The following is a 21,531-nucleotide window of genomic DNA, read 5'->3' on the forward strand; positions in this document are numbered from 1 at the left end:
AGAACATGTTATTCATTCAGAGCAGATCATTGCTTTTACTGAAAATTTGCATTGCTAAGGGTATTTCCTCAGGACATAATTTGGACATATATTTTGCAGTTCATGAAGGTACTTACATGTATACTATTTTTTCATTCTATTTTAAAAAAATCTACATTTCCTTTTTGTATCATTTGAAATATTTATATTAGATATTAATTTTCTCTGTTTCTGAATTTTGAGTTCTTTTACTCAGAGTTTGGATTACAATGCAGGAGACACCAGGCTTTTCTTTACTGATGTTTGTTATTTCTCATCTTTAGCACAGCTGCACAGGGTGTGCTTTCTAGTTGGCAGGGTGGAAAATGGCCCAAGTTCTAATGTCCAAGGCCATTTAAAGTCCAAATCAAGCAATCATGAAATACCAAGTAATACGTTTTTACTTATAATCCAATAACTAACCTTTCATGATCTGCACTGTGGGTTTTTTTGACCCAATACGAGAACACTCAGATTTGTGAAGAAGAAGGAGAAAAGATGAAGTACAAATCCACACTCAAAATCCTCCATATTGTTACACTTATATATATAATTATATCCCAGAAACCTAAATTCTCTAAACCCAGGGTTCCAACAATTAAATAAATACCACTAAAGACACAGTGTACAAATTGATTGCCTAAATTTTTTAACTTATTTTCCCTTTTCCTTTGGGTACAGCCAGAAACAAATGCATAAGACAACCAAATTAGGTGAAGTAGTGTATCCATGCAAAAAGTAATTTATTTTTCCATCTTTTAGTAGTGCTGTGATGTTTTACCTTTCTCGAAGGTAAGCTTTGATTAGGCCATACAATGAGCATTCCTGACATGTTATTAGTATAAGGTGACTGCTTCAGGGGGGTAGCAGTTAACCATTCTTCTCTAAGTGAAGTTTCCAGTATCATCATTACTTCAGAGTGAAACTGAAAGCCAATTAGGCATTTGACTGCCACTGAGAGTCGCTTCTATTTGTGCTTTCCAGGATCTTGTGAAAAATTTGAGCAATCCTTATTCAAACACATACCATTAAATGGTATAAAGAAGTAGTTGTGGGGGGCCCACACTCAGATGCCCTCACTCTGCCAGTGTAAGGAAAGGCTTTGTGTTGATGGAGCAATAATCAGGTCTGGGCTGTTAGAGCCACATCTCCAGGTTCTTGTTTCCTAGCATACATTTGCTTCTATTGCAAAGCAGTGTGTTGCATTTAAAGACTCTTAAACCCCAACCAAACAAGTGTAAGCAAGAAATCAAGAGCAGTGACTTAAGCTTCAACCTGGAGTTTGTACAGTGATTCTCCTCCCCTTATTCATAATGGTTTAAATGTTTTGCAGATAGCCCCAATGTAAACACACTATAAGCATCTGAGAAACATCTTAAGCTCTTTTTAAGTTATCAGGAGGCCAAGGTAGATGCCCACAGTTTCTTGAGTAGGAGCCAGGCCTCCAGAGTTAGAGTTAGACCAACGTACGTGCATGTCTGTGAGCAGGAGAGGGGCAAGGGGAAGAGCTTATCTTTGTGGGCTGATTTGACATGTGTTTGACATGACATCCATGTTATACTTCTGTACTGTCAGTTTGGACCTGGTCAGTACTTGTTCTAACACTTCAAAAACTCTCAAAGCACTCTATTTGAAATCTGAGTTAACCTTTTTGGAGGTTTGTGAGGGTGAAGGAAAGCTAGTGTGGTTCCTCACCCCTCTCTCCTCCCCCAGTCTCAGCTCCAAGCTATACAGTGCTCAGTGAAGCTCTGCAGGGCTGATGGGCACAATGGGAAGGGTGTTGGAGCAAATGTGAGTGCTGCAAAGGCACCAGAAGTCTTTCTTTGTGCTGACAAGGAGAATCATGGAGGACATGGTCTGCAGGTTGCAGTAATTTTGGAGCTGAAGTAATTTTAGAGCTGAAGACCCACATACTCTGCTGTCTCAGAGCATTCTCTTCATTAACTGATAGCAAAACATCTCGCATGCAAAACAGTGTTGAAGCACAGTTGAGGTAGCTCTGCAGAAATACAGCCGTTTTGTTTACATGTGTTACTGCCTGAATAATTGTAATGAAAGTAGAGAAAGGTATAAGAAGCACAGCTCTTTTTATACATGAAGAGAAATGTGCAGGAAAAGTTTGAAATTAGTGGTTTAACAGGTGATGGCTGTTGCAACTCATTTCTTTGGTAAATTGTCTCCTATTTAATTTTAATGTCAACTCTGATGAGCTCGTGTTTCAGCAGAGCAAGAATCCTTGGCATGGTTAATGGTTTAGTGAATAAGTCTTAGCAAAAGTCATTGCAAATATAATAAACCTCCTTTTTACTCTTATCCTTTACCCTTCCCTCCCCCCAGTCATGACTTCCATAGAAATTGTTTTAGCATAATGGCATCCTCCGGGAAAAGGTGTCAGAAGATAATGAGAATATTTGGCAAAGTTACAACTAGGAGATATACAGAAGGTCTCAAGGGGATTTAGTCTGCAGCACTGCTGGAGAGTCTGCGATAAATGCTTCACTGATTACTGACTCACAGGAGTCTGTGGGGAATCAGACTTGTTTTTCTCACTTTACTCATTGGCAAAATGAAGTCCTCAGTCAGGACCCTTATTACAAGGTAGGAGGGGTGCTAGAACTATTGAGGACCTGGGGCACAAGCAACCTCCCAAAGGTAGGGAGATCCCATTCAACCTTTGTGTGTGGCATAAGTTAAACTGAGCACAAGCCAGAGATGAGCTTGGTGAGGAGCTGAGAGCCTCAGCCACCTGCAGCACTGAGCTTATGCTGGGCATTTGGGAGAGTGTGTCATGCTGCATGTATAGCAGATGTAGGGGTGGGATGTGACACTATGGAGACACATCTACACTTGCAAATGTGTGTGTCAGCAGGGTGTCTAAGGCTCCCTCGTGGCCAGGGAAGTCACTGGCACCTAAGACATGATACTGTTCGCATGGGCTTCAGCTCAGTTGCCCAGGAATTAGGCATTTAAGATGCTCACACTTGAAAATCAGCCCAAGGTGGAAAGGAGAAGTAGTTGGGACATGGGTAGTGGAAGAAATGCTAGAGCATTTGAACCAACACTCGATGCCTGTGTTATATCAAATTCCTTCTCAGTCTCCTAGCTGGTCCATTAAACCCTCTGAGTTCCACTGAATACACTGGGACTCCTTTGCCTGGCATGGGAGGTTGGACACCCGGCGCACACATGGACATCTACATTTAGGACTCACCCCAAAGCAAATAAACCTTCCTCCCACCTGCCCAGGTCTTCATTAGCAGAGCCCTAGTTCCTCCCGTGGGTGAAAAGAGAAGTGGTGAGATCATCTGCCCTAGCAGCAAACTCCAAAAGGTGACAGTTGGATGTTGAGAGTAAGAGGCTGGTTAGCAATCCTTGCAGTTGTGAGAACCCTTGAGCCTGGAGCCCAGTACAGCGCACTGAAACTAAAATGAAAGGCATGTTTATATGGACCACAATGCTTCCTTCAAGGTTCTGCTTGTAAACATAATAATAAGTCCTCAGTAGTTTAAGGGTACTCTAAATGTACTAATTATCTCTGCCTTGGATGGTTTCCTTTTGTTTTAGTTGGAAGGCATATTTCAGCCTCATGCTATTGCTGATCTTTCACAGTTCAATACAAGTACACAGAAAAAACTAATTAACTTCTAAGTACAACAAGAAAAATAAAAAAATATTAAGAACAATATGAGATACAGACAGGATCTTTAGTTAGGTGAACTGCAGGTGAGTAAATTTTTTTTTTAAAAGGAATTTTTGAATGCAAAAATTGCAAGAGTAAAATAATATATTGGGGTTTGACCATTTTAAAAAAACTGGTTCTTTTAGATAAAATGAGAAGTTCAGGCACATGGTGCAGCATTGGCATCAGAAAGGTGTTCTTGCTAATATTTAAACATGCAATTGCAGCTATTGGCTTTAACTCTCAGATTTTTCAAGACCATAGCTATGGAAATCAGCTTGGAAATGAAGCACAGAGACAAAGGCAAGATACTGGTCAGAGTGAGATGATTACACATTTTAGTATTTCACGACTGATCAAAACGAATTCACAAAGAATGATTTACAAAATCCTGATGCTATCAGATCCTCTGGTCAGACAGACAAGCTGAAAATAGAATTTTTCTTGGAAATTTTCCATATGAGTGGTTCTTTTTAATGGGAAATTCAGCTTTTTGCAGAAAAAAATGACAATCCCTCTCAGCAAAAAGATCAAACGGTAATGACTATTTTCATTTACACTTAACTAAATGGAGCTGATTTAAAGTGCTTCATTTCAGTTCTGCCGTAGATAACATCAGCTCCCCTGCGGTAAGCTCGTTGCTTAATGGTAAGTGTAGTTTGGAGGTCTAGTCACTTCCATAAGGTGAGTTTCCCAGAGAACCACAAGAGTTTTAGTACCACTCAAAAACCATCTAGAGAGGTTTTACCATGACATCAGATAGCTCTGAGGGTTCTCAGATGAATCCCATCAGGCCCCACAGATTTGTAGGGATCCAGCTGAAGCAGCAGATCATGCACAATTTCAGGGTCGACCGGGAGTCAAATGTTCTTGCAGCCATGGTCCTCCAGCTCAGGACACTGGGACCTTCTTAGTCCATCATCCATGTTGAAGACAGAGGCAAAGAAAGCCTTAAATACCTCTGCCTTGTCCATGTCCCTGTCTGTGAAGTGCCCATCCTCATCCTGTAACAGGCTGTTTTTATTTCTGTGCTGCCTTTTGCCAATAATACATTTAAAGTACCTTTTAATTTTTCCACACATTTCTGGGCAGCTTCAACTCCAGTTAATCTTTGGCTGCATGAGTTCTCTCCCTACACTGGCAAGCTGCATCTCTCTATTCTTCCCATGTCCCTTGACCTTGCTAACACTAGGCATACATCTTCCTTTTCCAAAAGAAGATGCCTGCTCAGCAAAGCCAACCTTCTCCCTCATTTGCTTGATTTCTGACATTTTGGAATTGCCTGCTCCTGTGCATTTCCAAGGAGTGTAAGAAACCAAAGTAAACATTTTATTTTGTCTAAGAATAAATAATTTAATATCAGGTTTAAAAAAACCCCAACATTTTGTGACAAAACCAGAAATTGAAACATTATTGTCTCCTACGTGGTGAAAACTCTGAAATTTGCTCCCTGTGGCAGAAGAGCCACCATGATGCTGCATCTCATCACCTCATTTGGGTTTATGTCATTCAGACTCTGCGAAAAATCATAGCTCCGCAGCCCTTGTATATTGCTCTACAAATTTTAGCGTACACAACAAGTTTTAATAGAATTATTAAGCCTCTTTTAGAAACACAAAGGCTGTTATAGCTGGGATGATTAAAGTGACTTGTCAGCTATGTAGTCATCGCATCCCTGTGAATCACTGCTGAATGCAAAGGACTAGAGAGTTGTTTTTTCAGATGAGTTCTTAGTCAGGAAAAAAAAACCTTTTAGTCTCTCCTTCAGTCCTGCCACAGGCAGAGCAGTAAGTTATGATTCTGAAGTTATCATTTAGCCTGGAACTAACTAGATAATTATTTAGTGAAGCAAAATATGGGATATTAAAAGATCTGTAACCCCGCTGCCCAAGTCAGAGCCCAGAGAGCCAAGCTGGCTGCTGCCTTTGAGAGCCTAGAGGGTGCACAGTCTAGGTGGATCTGGGATTGAAGAGCAGCAGTGTCCTTGGGGCAGCAGGAAGTTTGCCTCCCCAGGGACAGAAGCTTTGTCCCACTTCTTCCGCCTCTTCCTCCTCTCCCTGTTCTGTGACAAGAGGCCAACGCCTGGGCCTCTTGCAGCACTGCATCCTAGTGGAAGAAGTTTTGCCTCCACTGGTAAGCAACCTTGAACAAACCTAAACAAAAAGGTGTTGTTTGCTGTTGCAAAGGAGCTGTGAGGCAGAAAATCCTTGAAATGGAAGCGTGCACATAGGACTCCTTTGCAAAACAGCCTCTGTACTGTTGGAGCACTTATCTTATTTTGGTGACTTACAGTGAGATGGTACACAGGCTTTCTTGTTGCAAAGAGCTTACAGCTTTTTGGCTGAGATTGTCCATGCATGCCTATTCAGTTACTCTTGCATAGTTTAAGTAACACCTAATTCCTTTTACTCACAAATTATATGCTTCTACTTAACAGTAGGCGATATTAGCTTCAGACTTCCACCCCTAAAACCAATTTTAGCAAAAAGACATGCAAATGGGACTGAAAAGAGAGTTAGATCAAGCTTCTAAAATAAATCCTTCTCATATCTGAGAATGAAGAAAGATCTGAAGAAGAAAATGTTATCCTTGTCCAGCTGTAAGTCACGGCAATGATTTTCCTAAATTCAGTTAGTTCATAAAGTCTTTCTTATAGTATTGGATTCTTCAATAAAGTAACTGCTTTATATTCCAGATTTCATACTCTGTAAGATCTCATTTCCTCTTCTTATGGTCCAGGGAAAATACATAGATCATCTGCTGGTTCCTTTGCCTAGAGGTGCCTTTTGTACTGTGGAACAGTATGTGCCAGTCAGTGGATGGATCCATGGATCCACAGCAGTGGATGAGTGGAATGGCTTTAACCTTCCCTCCTCCCTGGCTGCCCCCAGCCCACGGCTAACTGTAGTGGGCAGAACAAGAGCACAGCTGCTTTGTAATTCTACATTTTGGACCACTTCCAGAGGTACCACAAATAAGCACTTTTGCCACAGTTCATTCAAGTGAATGTGCTTATTTTCCTGTCACTGACCAATGCTTATGATCAACTTTTCAGTGATCAGGACTGCTCAGTGTAATAATCCTTTAAAAATAGCTCATGTTTTTAGGTAGAGAACATTTTAGACAAAGACAGGTAGAAGAACTGCATCTAGCAGTCAGAAAGCAAATTGAGAATTATCACGCTGACATGATGTGAATGCATTTGCCTCACCCTATGCTTTGGTTGCTTATAGTTAGTGGAGGGCTGGTGCCTGGATGTGAGTCATCCAGCAAATATTGTTAATAACATGTTCAGTGTTGCCAGATTATGGGTCTAAGCAGAAGCATCCTTGGCATATGTACCCACTGAAATGGTGAACAGGTGCCTGCTGTAAACCTGAGTACTGAGTTACGGATACAGCCCTCTGGTGTGCACCTCACTCCTGTACCAATAAATTCTTGCCAAACTTCTTTAATTATTTCTGTAGCATCTTGCAGGGAGCTCAGAATTGTTTGTATGCAGCAAAAGAATTCCTAGGTTTATTCACAACTGTGTTTGAAGCCGCATGTCATTATTTCCGGGAGAATGAAATAATCACTGACACAAAATTATAGCTTCCCTGCCTAGAACAGCATCCCCTTCAAACAGGATGCCAAGAACAATGAGACCTCCAAGGGTATTTATAACAGAAGGAAATACTGAGTATGCTACACAGAAATCCATGTTCTTTATGTCTTTATGTTCTTTATGTCTTTTCTGTGTTTTTTCACAGGCTTGCTGCACAAAATGTTTTGGATAATATTTTCTGGTTATTCAGGTGTCCAATTCTAACTGAAAATGAATTCAGCAGCTGAATACTTTTCCATTTTCACTGGTAGTCCATTTTCAGCTGTGTCACTCCTGTCAATAGGACAAACAGCATGCTGAAAACAGGGATGCTGAAAGCCTCTGAGCCCCTCCCTACGTCACTAACATGGTGTTTAGGATGTTGCAAAAGAACAGGGACCAGAAGGGATTGAAATATAAAATTTGAAAAGAGAGCATGAATTTGACTGGTTAACAGTGTGAAAGGCTGTTTTAAGCACAGTTATCAAGCTGTGCATTAAATAATGCAGAAATGTATTTTACATTAAGTCATTAGGGCAGATGATGTGAAGGAGCAGAAAATGTAGGGATGATGAAAAAAGAGTAGGCATTATAACAGCAAACTCCTGTCATTTAACCTCTTCGTATTCTGTCAAGGCTCTTTGACTCAGGCAATTTTCCAGCTTTCAGGGTTTCAGATTGCATTTAAGAGATGAACATCTGGACTGTTCCAAAATTGACTGCTGAACGGCAGAAGTGTTGGTCAGACACACTTGACCATAGATGCCATAGTGATCTGTGGTAAACAGCCTTAAGGAGCTGCAGACACTTTTTCCCACCACACACTTTGTTTACCTAAGAGTTAAGTTTCACAGCTTCAGCACCAGTTCATACAGACTCTGAATTCCTTTATACCTGCCACCAAGGTCATTGGAAAAGTCAGGTGCAAGTCTCATTTGCAGCCATCTAACTTGGCCTGTTTGAATGCAGGTAAGATCACCTTCAATTAATAAATGTTGTGTGAAAATCTCATTTACATTATCAATTAAAAGTGTTCAGAAGTTCTTATAGCCCTGAGTATGCAAGTCTGTGATACTCCAAGATCCTGCAATTTCTATCAGGTTCTCTCCCTTGTGAAATAAAAGCCAGATGTGTGGAAGTTAGCAGTGAAGAAAGTGATTTTAAGATAGTACTGTGTCATCATTTTATTAAAAGGTCAATTAAAAAATCCCTTTAAAAAGATAAGTGAAAAAATACTCAGTGCAATCAGCCGTTCAATATTCACCCCTCAGCAAGATTCAAAGAGGACATTCATGCTTTTAAGTTTCTTTAATAATCTGTTTCTTTTCCTTCTCAGAAGAAAGGCAGTATGCTAACTTTCAGTAATGAGCTGTAGGTCAAATTTTTTCCTCTTTTAACTATTAAGGCCTTACTTATGAGAGAAAATATCACTCCAAAGTTGATCAAGATGAAATCTGCTTCCAGTGAACAGGTTTGACTGAATAGAGTACTTCCCTGCATTTATGAATTTATATAATGTTGACATGGGAATATGACAGTACATCTATACTTTTCACATCACTAATTTTGCCAAAGTTAGTAGTGGCGAAATGGTCTTACATGGCCAGAAAGTCTTAGGAATTATGTGTGCTGACAGGCTATGTCTGGTTCTATCCTCCTTCTGTGTTCTTTCCCATAGAACACTATGGCACAGCAAAGATTGCAGACAGGAGAAAGTTATTGGGTTTCTTCTTCTTTAGCAAGGAAGGTCAAGATCTCTGAGCCTTGCTGTCCAGCATGACAGCCACAGAAGAGGAATACAGGCAGAAAGGTGGAGAAAAAAACCCCAAACCAAACATTTCTGGTGTTTAGATGGATTCCTGCCAGAACTGGGGCCAAATGTGTAAGGCCTGAGGAACAGTGACTGCATCATGATGCACAAAGGCTGAATTTCAAAGTGGGTTTGCAGTGAGTAGGAAGGTGCCAGTGGCAACGTGACCAGGAAGGGAGGCTGCACCTGCAGCCAGCTTTGGAAAGGCTGCAGCCTTCTGCCCCAAGGCAGCATAGCAAGGCCAGCAAGAGCCAGGCACTTGCATCTCCTGCTGCAGCCCAGGCAGGGGGGCTTCATATCCCAGTCAGGCTAATATTTGAGTTGCACTATTTACCAATGCAACAACAACAAAAAAACCATTACTAACCTCACTAACCTTCTATACTCTTATCTTTCCAGCAATCTTGACACAGAAGAGCTCTGTGGTAAGTTCTTTTTTGGGAAAGAACATAATCTATGCCTGCAGCAGCCCTGTACAAATAAACATGCCATGTGATTATTTTTTTCTGTTTAATCTTTGTAGCTCAAACAGAAAATAATTTCCACTCAGAGAACTCCTGGGAAAATGCAGATGGCTCATAATCTTTTCAGACTCTGTCATCCCCTATGTGCAGAATTTATTTCAAAAATATTTTTCCTAGTCAGTATTTCACACTCTCTGAGATTCAAGATCTGTTCTGACATAAAGATAGATAGATAGATAGATAGATGCTTGTATTTTATTTCCCTTTTGTGTGAGATATTTTTTCTAGTTAGTTTCTCCCTTTAACGCTTGTCATATACCCCACTAAAAGAAAATTCATTACTTTCCTCCTACTTGAGCCAGGGAGAACAGCAAGTTTGACAAGTTCTATGATCCTTTGTCACAATAAAACTCCTGCAAGGCCTAGATTTTGTCCCAATTACCTATTTCTGGACCTCATTCCAGGCTGTGAGTCATTTCCCCGACACCCTGTTTGCTCTCCAGCTTATCTTACAGCACCTGATTTAGGAGTGCTTCTTGCACCAGAAAACAATTTACAGAGAAAGGTTTCTGCAGGTTCTCACAAAAATGTCAGAAAAAAAAATCATACTTGTCAGCACCAGCCAGTTTCTGAGGGAAAGATGGTAGACTGATAAGTTTTCCAGTGGTCAACACTGTTGAAGAACTTTAAAAGCTGAAAATACCGTCAAGTTGAATACCTGCTCAATTTCTCACCCACAGGGTGACATGGCCAAGAACCCACTAAAATACACCTCACCCTGTGGCTTATAAATATATGACAAGAGACTCATCTGAAGTGAACTGGGCTGTGACAACTTCTGCTGGTTGAGCATCTGGCCAAAATTGTATAAACCTGGCTGAGGAAGAGAGGTGGTTTTGTTCCACAAGGGATTTACTGCAGTTGATGTTGCACTGGAGGCATACAGGCGTGCTGGGCTGAGGGGGGTGTCCATCTGTTTACTGACTCTGTTTACTGCCTGTTTTGATTGAATACAGGCTGTTTCAAGTGCCTTTTAAATCTTTTAAATGTTGCCACTAGGGTGTTTCTCATCTGTGAATCTGATACTGAGTCTACTCAACGTATGTTTAAGCTTGTGATTATACAGCTCTTTCTGAGTTATATCAGTTCATCTCAGAAATTAAGCTACAAACCATCCAGGGTACTAATTCACAATACGTTTTAATTCTAAATAATTTCATTCAACCTCTCAGCAATATCAGGTCATGTTGCAGTGTTCCTGGTAACTTACATTTTCATGATTCCCCTGAGAAGCTCATGCTGACCTTTTAAAAGCCCCAAAGTGTTGCTATTCATTATTTCAAAAAGCTCCTATGTAATCTTGTTCTTCCTGTCTGCCGTTTAGATGTTGATTTTCGTGCTCTTCCAGGTGATCTGATGTCTAAATGCCTTGTTTAACACAGTGGCTAAGCTTTACCATAATTTTATTTAGTTATTTTTCACACTTTTTCCTTCCTGTGCTTCCCTCTACTGTACTTCACCACATCAACCAAATGGGAACTCGGGTCATGATTTCCCAGGTTTGCTTCCTCCTCTTGCTGTAATCCCTTGGCCTTTACATCAGTTCTTTCTGTTAAAAAGTCCTCTGCTTTGAGAAGCTACACAAGGACATTCTGCAATTTGTTATCTCCACGATTTTCATTAAAATTTCATTTGCATGCATCATATTTGTTGAAAATATCACAGCTCCTGGGACTAGAAGCTTATCTGGCCAACTCATGGTCTCTTCATTTTTCAGAAACAACTGGCCTCAACCAACCCCACCTCACAACAGCCCCCACTTGCTATTATCTCCTCTAAGGGCTTTACCAGAATTATTAATTTTCGTATCAATATAATCAAATTCACCACACACGTATGAAAACTTCATTTCCTGATTATAATTGTAGACTATTAGACTGAAAATTTAGTTTACAAAGAAGATGTAGATATTTTGGAAATAAGTTTGCATCAGCTGTCAAATTGATATTTCACATTTTTTGTGAATTTGGCAGCTCATTTATTGAAAGAAAATGTTTTGAAATACTGATTTTGGTGTTTTAAGTATGCCAGGAATTATTTTGCGGAGAACGAATACAAAATTTAAAAAGAAAATGATCCTTTTCATTGTAACTCCTTTTCATTTTGTATTTAGATACCTAATAATGCCGTAACTTAGTTCAGACTTGATAAAGCTGATATTTGATGAAATATTGATTTTCAGGTCATTTGTAGGTGATGTGGGGTTTTGTCTTCTTTTAGATTATTTTTCAAAGCACCTAGGAGAATATGAAAATGTTCTAGCTGTCTTGGAAGACTTAAACATAACCATACTGAAGGCAATGGACAAAACAAAGAAAGTAAGTAAAAACTGTGAAATCTTCTTTACATTGTATATTTTGTTTGTTTGGAGTATTTCCAGTAGTTTTCTTATCTGAATTTACTAATTCATATTTAAGTTCTTCCAAATATACATGTTTGTAGCAAAATCCAGTAAGAAAAAGCTTGTCAAAATGATTGTATATGAAATCCTTAAAGACCTATCTGCAAACTATTACAGTTTGGATATAGCCAAATTTGTCTTTGTGAATGGTCTGAAGAATGTTCTTTGCATTGTTGTACGAAGAGGGTTCTACGTCCCCTGCCAAGTCTGGGTAAGTATTAGCACCAGCATTTGGAAATAGACCAAATTTGAAAAATTAATGTTGTGGGTTGAGTGAAACCTCCTGACCAAAGAAGAAGATTTCATTTCCCATTGAGGCATTTTAAACAAAAGCAATGGTCACACAGCCTGCCAAGAGGAAGGGTTGGGGCTGTTTTCCACCAGCACAGCTAGGGGACCTTTACCTGGAGGGAAAGATGATCAGTTTCTCCATCACATACCTGACTGGGAATGTGGCCATGCTGCAGGACATGCTAGGCAGCCAATCCACCTGGCTCTCCATTCATTGTGGTCATAGCTGCTCCCGTGGTCAGACCACACCCCAGCTACCTGTCTGACTAAAAGTGTATCAATACATTGGGTGATCCGCTCCTCTTCCTTGGGTGAACAGTTAAATATCCCGTGCAAGGTGGAACAGCTTCAAAAGGTGAGGGAAAGTACAAACCAGGGAAGTGAACCCACATCCTCCAAACCCAGCCACAGATCCACACCAGGCTAGTCATCAAGAACAGAAATTTCAGCCAAAATTATTCTGTGAGATCCCGTGGGGTCAAAAAACCCTGGGTGGTTTTTTCAGTCGATCAATGGAGAGATCAATGTGGAGAAAGCTGTGCTTCTTTAGTGAAGCTGTTATCTTTGGTATTTGTGTGTTTGCAGGAGTAAAGCACTCATACATCTTACATAAACTGCCAAAATAAAAACTCAAAAGTGTAGCTTATTTATTTAGAGCTTGAGCCAGGAAGCTGAATGTCTCTTCATTCATGCTGTGCATCTTCCACTCCTAATGAAGTGAATGGGCACCGACTCACTGTCTTCTTGAGCTGGATATTAAAAAGCAACAGATTGGTTAATTTTAGCTATGCATAATTTTAAAAAATAGCCATGTGTATAAAATACTGCTGGTAAAGGGCAGGTCATCTCATAACAACTGGAAGTAAATAAACCTCATAACAACTGGAAGTAAATAAAAGACAGCATTTAAGAATTACTTCAGAAGTTAATTACAAGGAGGAGTCCCAGCAGACTAATGAGATTATAAAATGTGTATTCTGGCCTGCCACAATTTCTTTGAATTTTGTTTTCTTAACTGAAGATTCAAGCCTAAAGGGTTTTCTGTCTTTCAGGGATACTTTAGCTGACTATTTGTTAGAGATGGCAGAAATAGAGCAAGGCTAACACTGGAAAAACTCTTTTAATTCCATTTGGTAGAAACTGTGTGTGAACACAGTCAAACAAAAAAATGTGTAATCAAATATTCTAAAATAGAGCTTTCTGCCAAGGATATGCTCAACCACTACATCTTTGTATGGAATCTAAATTTTCAATTCAAAATTTGGATTATGTTCAACAGGAATTCAGTTCTCAGGAAATAGATAGGTTATGTGAACTCACTACCTGATAAATCATTGCAGTGTAAATCTTAAAATTTCTATGTTAAATAGTTCAAGTTTACTGAAGTTCTTGTCTAAAATCTGGGCTGCAGCCATCTAAAATCAGAGCTGGAGGTGCAGCAAAAGTTAGTTAGCACATTGAGATAGCATAGATAACTGATGTTCATCACCAGTGACACACAAGATGTGAGGCAGCTCCAAGCTCGAGTTGACTCACGCAGACAGGTGCTCAGAAACGGTTGGTCTGGTTTTAAATGGCCATTGACATGCATCCCAGGCAAGACTTGGGTTTCCTCTCCTAGTGCAGCATAAAACTTTGTCACCATTCTGCCACTGCAGCCACTGAGTCCCTTGAACAGTCACTGAGTAGTAACAGCATTTATTACTCTCTTCTAAGTGATGACCTAGTTGGAAAATTCACATATAGGAAAAGGGTCTGGAATTGAAGACCTACACTGTGAGACCCACCAGGAAATGGTGTATCTGCAGTGGCTGAGTCAGTTTCCAATGACCTGGACCACATTTCCAAGGACTAAATTGTCCTATTAAAAACCAAGAGTAGACTGCTGAGATTGAATCTGAACTCCACCCTGCAAAGCATGGGACTGATTACAGTCCCAGTCCTCAGAGTTGCCATGAGATTTCCATCCCCTCTGACTTTATGGATTGAAGAAAACTTGGCACCTCTATCAGTCTCTGCTAAACCTTTCCAGAGTGTGTGCCGCTTCAGATGGAGAGATCGTTCATTCTTAAATATTTAGTGGGGAAAGGAGCAACTTGGTACTTTATTGATTTATTGACATTAGAATCAGACAAAAAAACACCACTCGGTCCTTCCTATAGAAACTTCCTATCAGTTAAGGCTGCCCATACTCAGTAGTACTTTGCTCAAAAGGCAGCTGCAGAACTGGAGGCCTAGAAAAATTCTTCAGGTCCAGTTTCCAAGGAAACCCTTGAGAAGGAAGATGTGTCGGTCTTCAATGAAAAGCATGGATTGGTATGTCTGAAAAATATAAATCCCTAATCTAATCCCAGGATGCAATCCTTCAGGAATAGGCTACTTCAGCGTGGGTCCACTTCAGGGTCATAAGTCCTGCCAGCAAACCTGCTCCAGCATGGGCTGCTCTCTCCAGGGGGCCACAGGTCTGCCCTGTGCAGACTTCCCACAGGATCACAGCATCCTTTGGGCATCCCCCTGCTCTGGTGTGAGTCTCCTCTAGGGGCTGCAGGTGAATCTCTGCTCCATTGTGGACCTCCATGGACTGCAGGGGCACAGCTGCCTCACCATGCTCTGCACCAGGGGTTTCAGGGGAATTCAGCTCCAGTGCCTGGAGCACCCTTGCCCCTCCTTCTGCACTGACCCTGGTGTCTGCATAGTTCTTTCTCTCACATATTCACACTCCTCTCTTCTCTGGCTGCAATTCACTTCTCTGCAGTAACTTTTTCCCTCTTCTTATATCTGTTATCCCAGAGGCAATACCAGCAGCCCTGATGGGCTCAGCCTTGGTCAGTGGCAGGTCCGACTTGGAACTGGCTGGCATTGTCTCTATCAATCATGGGGGAAGCTTCTGGCAGCTCCTCACAGAAAACATCCCTGTAGTCACTCCCTTCCCCCCTCCCCAAACCTTGCCAAACAAACTGAATACAATATCCCACCAAGAGCGACTGGAACTTGGCTTGGCTACGGACTCCTGGATATCAATCAAGATCAACCAAATTGTCCCCATCACTGCGAATGATTTCCATATGTAGATATTTTTCTCCAACAGATTAGCAGGAGCCTTGCCCCTGCAAGGCAATTTCAGCATGATTTCTCTGTACTTCATTGCCCTCTGTAGTTTGAAAGAGCTGTCAGCACAGCTTTCTTGAATTGAGGTTTTCTCCAGTCTTCCAGTCCTCTGCTATCTGAAAGTAAAACCATCATCATCTGTGGCAGAAAACGTTCCAGTGTGTTAGCAGGTTCAAGAAGCTTTGAGTTCCTTTCACTGGTCTGGGGCCAGATCCCTCCCACCAAAGCAAATTAAACAGCACCTGGGAAGAAAGACAGGAAGCCCTCGGGAGCGTAGGAACTGTTCATGATCCATTGCTTGATGGGAGGGTGCTCAGCTAAAAATGCAGAGAAATGGATTTCTGCAGGAACATCTTTCAGCAGGGAAAAGACTGAGTTGTATTTGCAAGCAGTATATTTCAATACAAACCCCATCTAACCACAAGATGGTAGGGGAGCTACAGTCTTTCTGGTTTTGTACGGCTCCCTGTATTTTATCCTTACAGCAGGAAGGAAAAACATCTGAGGAGTTTTAGAGGGATTTGTGGCATTTGATATTTGATCATTTCTCCCCTTAGGCTGGAGAGTCTGCCTGAGTTGCTTATACTGGAGTGGTGAGGACAGATTGATCTGTGGTGCCCCTTGGTTTTCTTGCACTTGCCAAGTTAATATTTTCTGGATCAAAGTACTATCTGGATAGTTCTGTTTATTGCATTTCTTCTTCATCTTACATACAGGAAGCATTAAAAATTAAACACTCAGCAAAACTTTACAAATGCATTCTTTAGGCCTTTTTTTCTGACATTTTTATAAAGCATATTTAGTTAAATACTTAATCTTTTTTATTACCCACATGAACATAACACGTTCAGCAAGCTGCATTTTTATTACATTCTCTAGCTTGCAGTCACATATAAATACAATTAAGAAATATTTTGCAACCCACAGCTCTGAAAATAAAATCTGTCACTGAGTAATAATGTAGACAGGCAAAAATAGACCATTTGTTTAATGTGCTCAACAGCTCAGTTCTATTGCCTTGTGAATATTGAAAATCAGAAATTTAGAGATTAAAGAACATGTCTTCCCTAAGTTACCAAGCTGTAAGATTGTTGTTGTTTGTCAGCTATTTGGTAAGAACAAGTTTTGCTCTATCATTTTGATTTCTGGTATTGCTATAGTTTGTTGCAAATGCAACCTTCTGCTGGTGGTGAGCTATTCTGTACTCAATAACCTCAATAACCTCTCATTTAATCACCAAAAATCTGATTTCCATATGAAATTAAAATGGCAATATAAAAGTATTCAGGGATTTAAACAGTTATCTAAAGATATTTTAGAAGATCTGGGATAGTCAAGAATGTCCGAGGTGTCTCCACAGGCCTGACAAATAGCACTCAGGACTCTAGGAGAGCCAGGGGCAAGATGGGACCTCCTCCTGGGGCAGCAGCTGGAAACCAGGTGGGTCTCCATAGGGCACCAACTCCAGTTTAGATACTTGAATAGCTCTGAGGTCTCTGAAGGGCTTTTTTCCCAGAGGAACTGTCTCTCTGGGGAAGGGCTAGCTGGTGATGCTTACCTTGATCCGACAGTATCTTTTATCACTCATCACACCCATTTGAAGTTCAGTTTTTCATTGGCTGAAGAGAACCCCCCTCTCTTCCTGACTCCTGCCTTCAATTTCAGTGTTGGTAAAAGTCTAACCATAGCCGGCTGGTGGCCAAGTGACTGTGCCAGGGGGATTTCAGGATGGGACACACTTCCTGCTCCATGATTTCTGTGCCTGTTGGCTTTAGCCTAACCTACTAGTCTGTTGTGGAATTGACAATGGTCTTGACATAGTATCAGCTCTTAACTTACTGGAGCAACGACTGGAATTGAGACTGTTTGCAGTGGCACAATGGCAAAGTGGTGGGGACTGGGAATCATCGAGAGTAACTGTGGTAGAGCTGCTTCCTCAGGAGAGCAGCACTAAGTGCCCTTGCACTTCTTTTCCTTGCAAGTGCAGGGTCTGTTTAGCACTCACACTCACTCAGCCTGTGAGCTGTCTCAAAAGTTCCTTAAGGCCACCACAGCTGTTGTAAATGTGATCCAGTCTCCAGCAACAAAAAGCTTCATATCTGAGCTGCTACTTAGATTATATTGGTTATACTTATTGGATAGTGTATTCTCATTTCAAAAGGAAATAGTGCTATAGATTCTAAGAAAAGAAACCAAACAAACCTGAAACTGGTTTTTACAGTTAACAGTGCTAATAAAAGTGAAACTTTGATCCAGTAAGAGTGTAGCTTGACCTGATATAAAGTTGTATCTGAAGTGCAAATCCAGTGACTACAATGCAGCAACAATCTCCTGGATAGACTTGGGCAGGACTTTTGAACAGCCAATGGAAAACATTTCTTTCTTCCACAGATGAAAGCCAGAAAGTGCTTTGGCTACAGCAGTTAACACACACTTTTTCAAAGTGATGACCTCTGAGTGCACACTACTCCTGTAAATACTGAGGTACAGTTCTTCTTTTGGAGACAAAAGCACTGCAGGCTTCCATGGAAAGAAATGGCAGACAACGCAGGAAAAGAGGGATGGGACACTGCAAATTTTCTCCTTTTCAGACTCCGTAGAAGTCTGATTGTTTGCTTTGGAGGGACTTTCTTCCCTCCTTTGCAGCTCTTTTATGAAAGACACCTAATGATCTATCTGTGACAGCAGGGGACCAGACTCAGTGAACTAGCAAAATGCATTTAAGCAGTAGTTATCAAAACTGGTTTATTTAAGACAGGTTTCCACCCAGGATTTACATACACAAAACAGAAACATTAATTTTAGGATGACAACAAGACAATTTTTCAGTGGAGCTACTAAGTTCTTGAAAAGCCTCCAAGTATTTTGGGGGGAAAAAAACCCTAACTGCTTTTTACATGTTGTTTGCAAAAACATAGAAAGGAAGGTGTGTGGTGTGCAACAGCAAGATGCTGGATTCAGTGACCAACACAGTATGGCTAATTATCTGCTTCTGTGAAATAATTAATCTTTCTGCTTTGCTCAAAAAACCCGAAAGCTAAGCAAAGTCAGTGCAGCCTTATTATTACTGGAAAATTTCTTGAATAGTCTAAAAATAGGAGCCAGTAAAGTAAAAGAGAAGATTATAGGAGCTGAGAGAGTAACACAAGGCTTGAAATTTAGTTACTGATGGTGCATTTATGGTAATTATGTAAATCACTGAACTCTTGAGGGTTGATACCTATTATAAACCAGAATACTTAGATTTTTTTTTTAATTGCGTATTTGAGTAACAGTAACAGTAGCATTTATGTAAATTATATCTCAAAACAAATTAACTGGGAAGAAAGGTAAGGATATGTTGACAATAATGTTCCACAACTAACATTCTGTTTGAGCAAAAATGAAGTTTCAAATTGTTTTTTTGTTTTCACAAAAACTGTGTTAAATTAGCTGGCACCTATTTTTACGTTCGGTCAGAATTTATTAACATTTTTCACAGAATCTAGTCTTGTTCTCTATGAAATCACACTTTTTACAAGTGCACCTTTCACAGAATTAATGCAATGAATAGCTGCTGCACAAGAATAACAAGTATTTCTCAGTTTATCCTGAGTACTAATTTTCATGCACTGGCTTTGAAAATAGTTCATTTGTTCCTTTAGATTTATCGCTAATTTTTTTTTCATGTCAATCAAAAATCACAGAATCATTAAGGTTTAGAATCATTCAAATTGGAAAAAATCCTTAAATTCATCAAGTCCAACCATTAACCTCCTGACACTGCCAAATCCACTACTAAACCATGTCCCCAGGTGCCACATCTACATATCTTTTAAGTACCTCCAAGGATGATGACTCCACCACTTCCCTGAGAAGCCTGTTCCAGTCAGTAACTGAATTGACTGTCTCTCAGCTGAAGAGAGGAATGCTGGTGATAATGCTAAATATATCACCAGTTCCACCAGTTCTGCTACAAGGCAGAGAGGAACCTACAAATAAAAGCTATTTTCATCTGGGGACATTCTTAAATTATGTTTTGGAATTTTTATTTTCATTTAATTTTAAGATTGTGACTATTAGTGCAAGTCAAAACAAACTAAGATAAATTCAAAAAGCTGCAAGCAATTAATTCTGAGCAGTCATGCAAGGACTTTCCAGAGATTCACACTTTTCCTCTTCTAGCTCCTTATCAGAGTAATGAAAACTCTTGGGAACTTCTTTGATCTTTTTTGTGGAAGATTTATACCTATTGGGTCAGGAAGAGACAATGCTTAAATTTTTGCCAGTAGCAGAGAAGATGTGTTTAGTCAGAAATAAAGATAAAACAAAACGAAAACCCCCTTAATTTAGTATTCATACCTCTAAATAGAAATTACTTCCCAGCAGAAAAATAAACATTTAACTAGCCATTCTCCTCTTGATACCTATCAAAACCACCAGCAGCTTTGATGTTTTATATGTATTGTTGCAACCTTCTCCCTGGAGCAATGGCATTACACATTTCCCTGCTACCTGCTAAAATCAAACACATCCAAAACAGTTTATTGTCTCTAAGCTATGTGATGCACCTAATAGCAGTTAAATAGGAGTTATTTTTTATCCATGCACGGATTCTGTGCATACTATTATTGCAATGCCAGTGTATTACTCCTTCAGTGGTCCCAGTACAGGAGAGTGATAGACTGTTCTGACACTATTACAAATGTGTGATGGTATTCTTTCTAATCAGCCATGGCTGCCTATTTTATTTCATTGCTGTTACATCAGCACTGCAGACAGTTAGTAGAAATTGTCACTGTTCCAATTCTCTAGGTAGAATTTAAACACATAATTTATGCTAAATGTAATACTTGGATAAAACTGTAAAACTTGTTCCATATTCGAAGTTGAATCTAATAATTGGTCACATCCTGCCTTTGATCGCTCTTAAGGTGAGGATTTTGTAAAGGTTAAATTTGTGTGGAGTCAGTACACTGAGCATGTCTCCATATGGCTTCTGGTGAAATTATGATTTTATTCTGATGCTGTTTTGATTTCTTCCAAAGTCTAAAGAATTAGATCTTAGGGATTTCATTTTAGTGACGTTATTCTGACTAATTTTATATCCTCAATTTAAAGTTGTAACACAGGGCATTGTCCCACTAATTTGGGATCTGAACATACAGGGCAGGAGACATTCCATGATAAAGGGAAATTTAAATCGATTATTCCTTACTGAGTTCTACTCAGTGATAAATGTTTTTCAGTTGACTTGAAGGTATTTTCTGTAAAAATAAGCATAAATATTTTTATGAAATTATGTTTAATATGACATATAAATAGGAAACAGAAAATTGCTAAGTAATACATCAGTAAGAAGTGTCCCACTCCTTCTGCATCTCAAGGAGCTGCTATTCTGATAAATGCAGCAGCATGGTCAAGCCACCCAGGGAAGAGGGCTGAGGCTGGCACCAGAGACTGAGAGGATCAAGAGTTGCTGAACCTGTGGTAACCTTGTGATGGAGACTGCACTAGGAGATTCCTAAACCCTGCCTCCTCTGCCTTTATTAAAGGAGAACCTCTTCTGCACTTTTTAAGATAGCCTTTAGCCACCTTTAAAGACCACAGTGACCTTTTCCACAGCGAAATCACTAATTATGTGTATTTTCAGTTGTATTAAACGAAATGCAAATCTTTGCTGCTCACAAAGGTCACAGTTGCCTCTTGATGAGGAAGATGTGGAAAATTACCCTCATTTATTCACAATCAGTAAAACTAACAAGCAGAACAATATGTTAACACAGACTTATTTCATCTGGACTGCCCAAACTGTGGTGCAGTGTAATGTGTACGCTAATGAACAGTAACTTACAGCTGATGAAATTCAAGAAATGGGCCATTTTTCTAGTTTATGTACAGACACCATCCATGGGTCCCATTACTGATTGATGGCACGATACACTGACAATACAAATGCTGGGCATGCCAGTCAAGCTGATTCTGTCATAATATAAAGTTAATAAATTGATACAGAAGTGTTTTACCAGTGTGCCTTTAGTAAAATGCAAAATAAGGTACTTTTCGAAGGAAATACCATGGTGAAACAATACCAAAGCATGGCTACTAATTCCTCAGTGCTGAGAGCTGGGCTTG

At 40.0% G+C, this 21,531-nt stretch overlaps 1 protein-coding gene across 2 annotated transcripts in view; it reads left to right on the top strand.

The window, feature by feature from the left end:
• The window catches only part of NECAB1 (N-terminal EF-hand calcium binding protein 1), a 58,083-nt gene that overhangs the window by 16,029 nt on the left and 20,523 nt on the right, over positions 1 to 21,531 (top strand). For both annotated transcript variants that reach the window (XM_032128996.1, XM_032128987.1), the window contains exons 4-5: positions 9,493 to 9,518; positions 11,838 to 11,935. In XM_032128996.1, the coding sequence (XP_031984887.1) occupies positions 9,493 to 9,518; positions 11,838 to 11,935 (124 nt within the window). The remainder of the gene's footprint in view (positions 1 to 9,492; positions 9,519 to 11,837; positions 11,936 to 21,531) is intronic.

Source organism: Corvus moneduloides, chromosome 1 (genome assembly GCF_009650955.1).
Source record: "Corvus moneduloides isolate bCorMon1 chromosome 1, bCorMon1.pri, whole genome shotgun sequence".
Taxonomy (NCBI): Eukaryota; Metazoa; Chordata; class Aves; order Passeriformes; family Corvidae; genus Corvus; species Corvus moneduloides.